This window comes from Cyprinodon variegatus, unplaced genomic scaffold (assembly GCF_000732505.1).
Source record: "Cyprinodon variegatus isolate N-32 unplaced genomic scaffold, C_variegatus-1.0 Scaffold308, whole genome shotgun sequence".
Taxonomy (NCBI): Eukaryota; Metazoa; Chordata; class Actinopteri; order Cyprinodontiformes; family Cyprinodontidae; genus Cyprinodon; species Cyprinodon variegatus.
Genome location: NW_015150761.1, coordinates 268,599 through 280,977, shown reverse-complemented (window position 1 = coordinate 280,977; position 12,379 = coordinate 268,599). Strand labels below are relative to the sequence as shown.

The 12,379-nt window shown below is 36.2% G+C and overlaps 1 protein-coding gene across 1 annotated transcript in view; it reads right to left on the bottom strand.

Moving 5' to 3' along the window:
• The window catches only part of jade2 (jade family PHD finger 2), a 230,267-nt gene that overhangs the window by 9,217 nt on the left and 208,671 nt on the right, over nt 1-12,379 (bottom strand). The window contains exon 12 of the mRNA XM_015384219.1: nt 6,947-7,095. Coding sequence (XP_015239705.1) covers nt 6,947-7,095 — 149 coding nt within the window. The remainder of the gene's footprint in view (nt 1-6,946; nt 7,096-12,379) is intronic.

Genomic DNA, 12,379 nt, shown 5'->3' with positions numbered 1-12,379 from the left:
GGGTCTTCAACAGGATAAATGAGGAAATAAAAATCTCTGTGGCATGTGAATGTTTTCACAAGTTAAAGTTTCACAAACTGATAGCCGGGCTGCTATTTGCAATGACTGCCAAAGATGGGAGGAAGAAAGCGACATAGTGTCTGCAGGTAGATCTGGGGAAAACATATCGATATTTACCAGTTGAGTTGTAAAATATCAGTATATCAAATACAAGCCAAACTTTCAACATCATTCATCTTTATCCCTTATCTGAAATGTTGTTTTTTTTTAAATCAAGAACACAAGCTATAATATCTAAAATAAGATTTGAAAGAAAGTTTACATATGCCATTCTGTAACCATTTTGTCTTTGTTGTACAATAGTAGTTAAACCGTGCAAGCTATTAGAGAAATTAGAAACAAGTGTATCAAAGTGCATCAAAGAGAGTAAGGGGGGATTCTTGTTTTCTTGATCCCACAACACTGAGAGGAAGACTAATCTTCAAAAGGCAGGACCAGACTCGACAGAACAGATGGCTGGACACACCAATACATGTCCACACACACCGAGACAGTGAGATATGGAAACATGCAGCATGCAAAGGAAAACACGACACACTGAGAACTACGTGCGATAAATATATAAATAAAACACTGATAATGGACAGCACAGTTGGACACACAAGATGATACAGTTAAAAACAACGGAGGCAAACCAAATACAAACAAGGACTCATTTTGTCATGGAAACGCATTTTTGGAGACTGTCTCCCAGCATGCATGCTGAATCAAGTTCCAGTCCTTATCCACTTTGTGGTCAGGTTGAAAAACAACACAAAACATTGGAACAGAAGAAACAAATCAAACAGAAAGCGGAGGTTTCATAACACAGATCCAGATGGACAGATATGACGGACAAATCCACTGTGAAAAGACAAACAGATGAGAAGTGGAAGCTAAAAATGGAGTTGGAGATAACATCAGAGCACAAAACAAGCGAAGCACAACCAAACCACTCTGGTCTTGGTTTATCACCTGCCAGTTTATTGATCATATTCATTCAACTCTGCAACATTCAGCTCAGGTTTAAAGATGAAAAACGTGAGGCTTTGTGTGAAATGGAGCGATATTATATGCCTTATTATAGTTGCAGTCATGAGTAATCAACGATTAGTAGTTCTAACAAGATTCAAAGCATTTAAAACATCCAGGAGATAATGCCTGTGCAACTTCAATAAAACCAGCAATGTGTTTTTTTTTTATGCCACGGCCTTTAACTCGTCTCTATGGCCTCTTATCCTTAGCATCAAGTCTTAGCAAGGTCTAAAGTTTAGATGGATGAAAAAAGACCCTCAATGTGTTAACCTTGTACATGTATAGGGAAATAATTTAATTTGAATGTAACAGTAAAGTCTTTGGCTCAATTTTTTCTTTGCATGTGCAATTTTCAGTTCTAGCTTCTAATTTAAAAATTCTATTTAGTGTAGATTACAAAAACTCAATCTGCCCAAGAAAATACTGCTGCAAAAATACTCTTGCAGACACTATCTGCAGCAAGAAACACTCTATGCAACTGCATGCTTCTGGTGTACATCCATTTATGAAGGTTTGTTTCTTTTTGGTTGTCTTTTTAATGAATTTAAAGATTTATATAAAATAGACAAACTAATTATCTGCGTCAATCTTTCTGAGTGGGCACCGTGTGAGTTTAAACCTGGATTCAGTGCCTTTTAAAAGTATAGAACTTTTTGCCAACTTGTAATGTTATAATCACAAATCTATCTTTAAACTGAGATTGTTTAGTGTTAGAGCAAGACAAAGCAGCATGTGGCTTTTAACACCAGGACTCCCAGAATTCTGAATCCTACTAGAACTCCCATTGGCAATCAATCTGATGGGTGCTATGTTCCCCAATGGAAGTCATGAGTAGTGATCATTTCATCAACCAAAATGGTTCTAGTGTGCCATATAAACCCATTGTGGATATGTAGACCTTAAAACATATAAGGCTGTATTATATCATTATCTGTAGTCTAAATTTGTATTAAAAATTAATCATAATAAATAAGCCTATTTTACTACACAGGTTAAAGATTAATGTAAATAAAGTTCTTTCACTTCAAAATCTCAGAACCGTTAAACAGACTGCCTTGGGAGTGCTAGTGTTAAGTTGAAGTGATGAACAGTTGTATAAGGCATGCATTTGTCTTAATTCATCTTGTTGTGATATACAAATTAAAATAGTTTTACCACATTTTCTTAAAGTTAATTTACCAAAGTTCATCTGTGGCTTATTTACTCTCAGTATTACAAGAAAACTCTGTTTAGTGAAGGCCTTGGAGGATTGTTAGTTAATTTGAAAAAACTGACATGTTAACCAGAGAAGCAGCCCAGAGGCCTGTGGTAACCCTGGGGGCGCTGCAGACAATTGGTTTTAGGAGAATATTTTAAGAAAACCAATTATACTGGTGCACTTCAAAACACTGTCTTTATGTGAAAGATAAAAAGTCATAACTAAAAGTAATATAAGACATTTAGTTTGCTACAAACCATGTAAAGAACACAAATAATAAAGTTAATTGTGTATTTTGAATGTTGAATTCCCCCCTTTTAATATTTCATCTTTTTAAACAGTTAAGGTAGTATTGCATTTCTCTTTATCTTTAAATTTAATTTCCACTGGTTATCCAGCAATTTTTAAAATAATGATCCAACCACTAATACTCTAATTTTAATCATGAATAATACCATTGCTTTATAAAATGGGAATTTATAACAGTTGCTGTTTTACATACAGTATGTAAAAGAGCTTAAGTTAATAAGCTTCTAATTTATTTACATTACTTTATAAAGGGCAGAAAGATGATAAACAACAGTTGTACAATAAAAAGCTACTTAGAATCTAATTCCAACTACTATTTGTTCCAAAATGTTGCTTTTTATACAAAAAAAGTAATAAATCCTTTCTGCTTTGGCTTTTATCGATCTAATATTTCATTACTTACTCCACCATATGTCTAGTATAACAACTTTTATTGCTTTTAATGTTTTGAAAAACATATCATGTGATGATAGAAAAGGTTGAATAGGTCTAATGTTACCGTATATAATGAAAGTGCGTGTTTTTCAAGGTTATCCTTAACTAAAACTAACCAAATAATAAAAACTAGAATTAAAAAAACATTTTAATTAACTGCAATAAACCCTAGACCTTGCAGAGACACAGAAAATAAGAGACACAGAAAATAACTGTAGTAATCTGTAATAAGAGTTTTCTAAACTAATTAAAATGAACAGAATTTTAAGAGAGAAGGTGCTTAGGTCCTTGTTCATTAAAGTCTTTTTTTGGTTTATTTTTTGCTGTACTGCATTACGGCAGCAGATTGTAGGCATGGTAGAACTGAAAATCAGAAGGCAAAAAAAAAAAAGAGGAACATTTCAAAACTATTCAAACCTTGATGTTTACAGACAATATATAAAAATTAAGTATAAGGAAAAACTGAAGTATGCCACTTTTCACGTTATGCTAATCTTAATTAGTATAATTACTTAAATCTGATTATAATCCAAATGTAATCAAATGGTTCTAATCTTGTCAACGTTAATGAAGTCATTCCTCTTAAAGGTTAACTCCATACCCTTCCAACTCTTCCAAGGTAACAGAACTAAAGCGAGGTTAGAGAGGGGGTTGCAAAGTTTCAAATAAATAGTTTTTTTTACAGTTTAAACTTGCCAGAGAAAATGCTGCAGTAATTTTCTCCAGGCAAAGAATAATGCAGTTCTGCTTTCCCCCCACCTGTTGCTGTGCACTGCCAGTCAGCTTTCTGAAATAACACTGTTTGCAATAACACAGCTTTGCTTGCTGGATGTAAAACTTGATAAGACACTGTATTTTTTTTTTAAGGTGAGCCTTTTTTTAAATCTGGAAAGATTGTTATGCAGCACACTGCAGGCTGGCTATCTGCGCTAATGGTCTGACCTGATTAACCAGCAAATATGCTCATCATTTAACAATAACTGTCTATGCATAATATTATCTACCATCTACTTCAGGTCAGCAGTCATGAAATGCTTTATTAATCTTTTGTACATTGTGTACCTTAAAGTATGTAGCCTTACATTTATAACAGCAATGACAGAAAATGTATGACCGGATAGAAAACACTGGATAGGGCTGGAAAAAAGAAAACCATGGTCTCCATGGACTCCGATGCATTATGAGGGTTCAAAATGTATTGCATAGAGCAGTCTTTTGCAGTTCTGATATAACACACCCAGATATTACAAAGTTGGTGCAATTAATCATTCTTGCACATCTATATTTTATTGCTTTTAAATCAAGACCAAGTCGGACAGTTTTAGATTGAGGTTACAGTCGTCAGATCTTGTTTCAAATTGATTTGTTCAGGAGTACAGCTCCTACTTTTAACTGCCTCACATAAAATAAACTCTCTACTGTCCTCAAAATTTTTCCACCGACAGCTGAACTCTTAACTCTCATGTTTTCTCTGCACTTTGCCTGCTGAGTCCTGATCAATGTTAGAAAAGAAGCTGCATAAGGTTGAACTTCTTGGTTTGAATGTCCTCACTAACGGGTCATGCAAGAGGAGAGTGGACAGTTCCTGCTGCACAGGGTTAACCAAGGCAGGATGTATTTTAATTAAGCACAAATTAGAGGCTACCTTTTAGCAAAAAAAGCTACAAGAGTTCAGGAAATGCTGCACAGAAATACACCCACACAGACATAAACTTTACCAAGCTCTTTAAGCAGGGATCCGTTCTCCGACTTCCATCTCTCCTTTTTCTTGCCAGCACTAAGCTTCCTTCTCTCTTTCTTTTTATTCTTCACTCCATTTTGTTTCTTCTTTTCTGGTTTCTGGGTTTTCTCTGCAGAGAGACAGAAAAAAAAAGGCTCAGGTTAGGAATTTAGCTGATTTACTCAGTTTAAGGTAGATTAAGCTGGAAACCAACATAGGGCCTTGGGAACCAAATTGTTATACATTCAAAATACAGTATAAAAAGGTGAACATCTGAAGGATTTTTTTTTACATTTTTTAATTGAGAATGAAATCCTTTGATTTTTACCCCCTAAAATATGTCAGTGTATAATTCCGTAAAGCTTTGCCTAAGTTAAATCTGGGAGAACTAACATCAAATAGACTGAGTTACTACTGAATGTCAGCCTTTAAGTCCATACAGCTGTATTTTTCTACTGAGCACTTATCACTTTCACATGATTTTTATTTCTCATAGTAAGGGGTAGCTAGCCTATGCTGACGCTAGCTTAGCATAGCAATGGCTTCGCTCTCTCCTTCCCCTGACTCTTTTCGCTTTCTAAACCTTCATCTCCTTTCTCCTGCTCTCTGTGTCAGATGTTCAGTTATTCCTCTGCCTCATTTAGTGATNCAAAAACTAAAATTAAAAAACATTTTAATTAACTGCAATAAACCCTAGACCTTGCAGAGACACAGAAAATAACTGTAGTAATCTGTAATAAGAGTTTTCTAAACTAATTAAAATGAACAGAATTTTAAGAGAGAAGGTGCTTAGGTCCTTGTTCATTAAAGTCTTTTTTTGGTTTATTTTTTGCTGTACTGCATTACGGCAGCAGATTGTAGGCATGGTAGAACTGAAAATCAGAAGGCAAAAAAAAAAAAGAGGAACATTTCAAAACTATTCAAACCTTGATGTTTACAGACAATATATAAAAATTAAGTATAAGGAAAAACTGAAGTATGCCACTTTTCACGTTATGCTAATCTTAATTAGTATAATTACTTAAATCTGATTATAATCCAAATGTAATCAAATGGTTCTAATCTTGTCAACGTTAATGAAGTCATTCCTCTTAAAGGTTAACTCCATACCCTTCCAACTCTTCCAAGGTAACAGAACTAAAGCGAGGTTAGAGAGGGGGTTGCAAAGTTTCAAATAAATAGTTTTTTTTACAGTTTAAACTTGCCAGAGAAAATGCTGCAGTAATTTTCTCCAGGCAAAGAATAATGCAGTTCTGCTTTCCCCCCACCTGTTGCTGTGCACTGCCAGTCAGCTTTCTGAAATAACACTGTTTGCAATAACACAGCTTTGCTTGCTGGATGTAAAACTTGATAAGACACTGTATTTTTTTTTTAAGGTGAGCCTTTTTTTAAATCTGGAAAGATTGTTATGCAGCACACTGCAGGCTGGCTATCTGCGCTAATGGTCTGACCTGATTAACCAGCAAATATGCTCATCATTTAACAATAACTGTCTATGCATAATATTATCTACCATCTACTTCAGGTCAGCAGTCATGAAATGCTTTATTAATCTTTTGTACATTGTGTACCTTAAAGTATGCAGCCTTACATTTATAACAGCAATGACAGAAAATGTATGACCGGATAGAAAACACTGGATAGGGCTGGAAAAAAGAAAACCATGGTCTCCATGGACTCCGATGCATTATGAGGGTTCAAAATGTATTGCATAGAGCAGTCTTTTGCAGTTCTGATATAACACACCCAGATATTACAAAGTTGGTGCAATTAATCATTCTTGCACATCTATATTTTATTGCTTTTAAATCAAGACCAAGTCGGACAGTTTTAGATTGAGGTTACAGTCGTCAGATCTTGTTTCAAATTGATTTGTTCAGGAGTACAGCTCCTACTTTTAACTGCCTCACATAAAATAAACTCTCTACTGTCCTCAAAATTTTTCCACCGACAGCTGAACTCTTAACTCTCATGTTTTCTCTGCACTTTGCCTGCTGAGTCCTGATCAATGTTAGAAAAGAAGCTGCATAAGGTTGAACTTCTTGGTTTGAATGTCCTCACTAACGGGTCATGCAAGAGGAGAGTGGACAGTTCCTGCTGCACAGGGTTAACCAAGGCAGGATGTATTTTAATTAAGCACAAATAAGAGGCTACCTTTTAGCAAAAAAAGCTACAAGAGTTCAGGAAATGCTGCACAGAAATACACCCACACAGACATAAACTTTACCAAGCTCTTTAAGCAGGGATCCGTTCTCCGACTTCCATCTCTCCTTTTTCTTGCCAGCACTAAGCTTCCTTCTCTCTTTCTTTTTATTCTTCACTCCATTTTGTTTCTTCTTTTCTGGTTTCTGGGTTTTCTCTGCAGAGAGACAGAAAAAAAAAGGCTCAGGTTAGGAATTTAGCTGATTTACTCAGTTTAAGGTAGATTAAGCTGGAAACCAACATAGGGCCTTGGGAACCAAATTGTTATACATTCAAAATACAGTATAAAAAGGTGAACATCTGAAGGATTTTTTTTTACATTTTTTAATTGAGAATGAAATCCTTTGATTTTTACCCCCTAAAATATGTCAGTGTATAATTCCGTAAAGCTTTGCCTAAGTTAAATCTGGGAGAACTAACATCAAATAGACTGAGTTACTACTGAATGTCAGCCTTTAAGTCCATACAGCTGTATTTTTCTACTGAGCACTTATCACTTTCACATGATTTTTATTTCTCATAGTAAGGGGTAGCTAGCCTATGCTGACGCTAGCTTAGCATAGCAATGGCTTCGCTCTCTCCTTCCCCTGACTCTTTTCGCTTTCTAAACCTTCATCTCCTTTCTCCTGCTCTCTGTGTCAGATGTTCAGTTATTCCTCTGCCTCCTTTAGTGATAATGGGATGTGTAATAAGTGTAGTATTTTTGTAGCTTTGGAGGCGAGGGTGTCAGATTTAGCATCCCGGCTTTGGGCTGTTGAACATAAAGGAGTTAGAGTAGCCCCTCCTTTTTAACTGCTTGGAGCCACCATGACCAGGGACACCTCCATGTAGTGTTCCTGCAACAGTGCCTGAGCAGCCAGGCGATTGGGTAACATTACACAGAAAGCGTAGTCGTTGATCTCAGCCCACTGGTCACCACTAACCCGTCCACTTTTCTAATTGATTTTCCTCGTTCAGTGACGCACCCACTGGGAAGCCCACTCTGGTAATTGGCAGCTCCATAGTCAGAAACGTGGCATTAGAGACGCCAGTGACCATAGTCAAATGTTTGCCAGGGGCCAGAACGGGCGACATCAAATCCTATCTGAAACTGCTGGCTAAGGATAAGGTTACATACAGCTAGATTGCTATTCACGCTGGCAGTAATGACAGCCGGTAACGCCAATCGGTCACTAAATTTAGTGTTGCTTTGGTGTGTAAGTTGTGTAAACAATGTCAGACTCTGTAATTTTCTCTGTTCCCCTCCCTGATCTGACCAGTGATGACATGTTTAGCCGCATGTCATCATTCAACCTCTGGTTGTCTAGGTGGTGTCCTGAAAACAACGTGGGCTACATTAATAATTGGCAATCCTTTTGGGGAAAGCCTGGTCTGATTCGGAGAGACGGCATCAATCCCACTTTAGATGGTGCAGCTCTTCTTTCTATGAATCTGGCCGAATTTATTAGTCCACCAAAACACTGACCACCCAGGGCGCAAACCAGGAAGCAGAGACATAGTTTAGATTTGGACTTAGACAACTTTTATTGTTATTTTGTATACAAATAGTGTATACAAAATGAAATTATGTTTTGTGAAGCTTTCCGAACATTTCCATTCCTTAAACTGCACCAGTGATCAAATGTAAACAGAGTTGGAGAATAAAACAAGATGCAAAAAATGCATTGATATGGAAGTTCAGAACATTAAATATGTATGGTGCAAATATGCAGTATTTTGGTTTGGTGTTGTCAGTGTGGTGCGGAAGCTCCAGAGCTACACCTCTCTATAGCCGCTCTATTGTTACCCACTCATTGCTTCATCCAGAGATCCATCTTGCCCAAGATCAAAATTCTAATAAATTAGAAAAGATTCCCAAAGGAGTAAATCATGATAATCCTAATTAGAATAAAAATAACTCCAATTGGGGAAAAAGTTTAAACTATTAAATTTGTTTTTTTCAACATAAGATATATTTCTACTTGATTTATGTTGCCTTACAGAAACTTGGCTGCAGCAAGAGAAGTATATGAGCATAAATGAGGCTACTCCTTCTAGTAGTTTAAATTTTCACATACCCAGGAATTCTGGGCAAAGAGGAGAAGTAGCAGCAATATTTCAGTCTGACTTACTGATTACTACAAAGGCAGGTAATAAAAAAAATAACTTAACATTTAACTATTAGTTTTCCTCATCCAAATTGCAAAGCCAGCCTTTTTGTAACTTTGTATCATCCACCAGGTCCTTACTTGGAATTTTTAAATGAGTTTTCAGAGTTCCTATCGATTTGTTGTTTAATACTGACAGGGTCATCTTAGTGGGTGATTTTAAAACCATGCTGATTGAAGGTGATAGCTTTAATGTGGTCTTTAATGCTATCTTAGGCTCGATTGGCTTTGTTAGAAGTATCTGTTTTTTTTAGTGTAGTCCTGTTTCTCTGACTGTGACTAACTGTATGTGCTCTCTTTCATCCTCGGACATGGGAGCTGGCTAGGTGCTGGTCTGCCAGTCTGTGTGTTTCCTGCATGGGGCCGCCTGTTTAGCTGGTTTACAGTTGCCTTTTGTATCTCTGCTTCTTTCTGCATGTCTGCTTCCATCTCCTTGAACTCCAGTCGGCCTCGGTAGATGGCCGCTCACACTGAGCCTGGTTGTGCCGGCGGTTTCTTCCTGTTAAAAGGGAGTTTTTCCTCTCCACTGCCGCTACAAGCATGCTTGATGTGAGAGATTGCTTTCAAGTCAATGAGTTGATGCAATCAGCTGGATTCCTTAGATAGAAAACTTTGAACCAATCTGACTGTATGATCTGGTTGAACTTTCTCTGTAAAAGGCCTTGAGATGACATGTGTTTCGAATTGGTGATACATAATTAAACTGAATAGAAATTAATTGAATGTGCGTTCTGTATGATATATCGAGTCCTATCGAGTGAAAATTAGCCCTCAACTGTCCCTCACTTTAGGAGAATTCAAGCATGTGCTGCAGCTGCAAGCTTGAACCCTGATGTGATATGGTGACAAAAGTACTTAAGTCATATTTGCAATTGTCATATCTAATATATGTCTCAGATAGCCGTGCAAAAAGCCGTGCAGGAAATATGAACAACTGTACACACATTTTTATGTTACAAATAAAAAAAAAGATCATAGGTCTTTTTGATTCAATTTGAAGAAAAAAAAACAGTCCTATATTTGCTCTCTTGTACTATGCAGCTAAACTCAAGTAAAGCTGATAAAAATGATCGTCTTCACTTTGCTTGATAATTACACTGACTATAAAACATTATAAACGGGTGATAAATCTTTCTTACAAGTTCCCTGCTATGTGACAAGTTATTCATATTTGTTCTGTGCAGCGGAGTGCCAACTGTAAAGTTAATTTATTTGAAATAAGTAAATTATTAACAGGAAGCAAATACATTTTCTTTCAGTAAAAAAAAATATCTTTACAGCACTTTTTAAAGCCATGAATTAGTAATACAAGCGAAAGAGCAATAACTGGCTATTGTTGAGCTCTACGTGTAACAGATAACCACAAACAGATGCACTCCAAGAGGATATGTTTGCAGCCTCAGCATGCAGGGAAACAATGCGGAAACATGCCGTCACACTCCATTGAGCCTCCCTCACACAGCACAGCGATGATTTCTCTCCCCACCAAGTTCTCCCATACTGAAGGCCCTTATTGTTGAGATGTCTTGTTGCAACGTGCTCCCGCTGTTTACACAAACAAAAGTCCTGACTACATAGTTCACCGACTCCCCTACCACAGCGAATATAGACTGTATTTGAGTGTGTTTGCTTGTTACTATGCAGGAGGTCTGGGATGCAGGTTTGTAGCAGCTTTGATAGTTTTTTTCTGAGCAAATGGGAAAACACTTTTTCCCTTCTTACATTTTCTAAAAGGTGAAAATTAAAGTTACTGTTAATACTTGCATTGGTTTATATATGGGGTTGTATTGGAGCCTCACACCTTTATTTTAGTATTTAAAAAAAAATTAAACATAAAGTCCTTTATTTTACACTAAAGGGCTGCAACAAAAGATTAGTCTCAAATCTAACTAATCTATCGGCTATATTTTCAATTAGTTTACCATCTCTTCCTAACATTTTCTTTTTTTTGCTCATCACCTTAGCTGATGTAGCCTGTATCTGAAAGCTTTAAGGGACATAAATGTGTATGTTAATCAATCATTTACTGTACTCTGCCAGACACTTGAACTGTGTTATCTTTTTTGTGTACTTCAGGTCAAGTTAACATATAAATTATAGCCTGTCTGGAAGCCAGTTTGGATCCTCTTTGTCTAGTGTTTTCTTGTAATAATGAAGTTTACAGACCATTAGGTTGGGGTCCAAGCAGGGGACTTCCAGATTTTTATTTATTTATTTTTTTTTATTAACTTGCAGTCAAGTCCCGCTTATTTGTTGTTGTTGTTTTTTTTTAAAGATTACTTTAATGTTTAATTGCTGCATTTCTGTAAAAAATAACATTATTAGATGTTTTTGATAACTTTTTTTTTTAAATCATAGCTTCTTCTGGGATAAGTGTTAATTTGACACCTCTGAAAAAGCAGTTGAAACACTACAGAACCAAAACAGCCTCTTAACTTAAATCTGTTAGTGAATAAATTCATTCTGTAGCGTCCATCCTTAAATATTTATATGCTTTTCATCTGCCTTGGTTGTGAGGTTACTTCAACTTCTGCCCAAAACACAGCTAGACTGAAAAGCCTTTATGTTTTTTTATTCATAAGAATAGAATGAGAATAAAGGATCTTTTGTGAGATACTAAAGGGTATTATTGATTTTAATAAGCTATTGCTTTTTACTTAATACGTGAAACACTAGTGTTCTTTGTGTGTGACAGTAGTATCCAGCAGAAGGCTTAACTCCTGTTTACTTCAGCATGGAGAAACCAGACTTGCATGAATGGAGCTGAGAGAGACCACAGAGATTTCACACTGAGACAACCCCTCTGTGTAAAAGTCTGAAAGGAGGAACAGTGAGGAAAGAGTGTGAAACTAAAGCTCAGTGGGAGAACAACACAACATGTTTAGCACAATATACCATAATAAAGCTGTATTTTGTTTGTACTTATGAATGCTCATGTTTACATAAAAAAGAATGAAGACATGAATGTGGCAAAAAAGGGAAGAAAAGGTATATACAGTATGAAAAATTGCAGTTTTTTTCTTGGTGGTATAGGTTGAAGGAAATATATTTGTTTATAATCTTTAACTTACTAAAACAAATCACCTGAGAGTTTTATTGTTTTGTTGGCCAAACTACTGATTAGATTGCAAGGAAATGGGACCAAATGAAAATAGGGTGGTGTGATAAAATATAAACACATTTATTAATTTTTTTGATTGAGACAAATGCTAAGGAGAAATACTGCAGGATACAACTTCCCTCTGTGACTTCAAGGACGTGGTGAACTTGGGTAAAGGTTGGAGGAATGAGTTT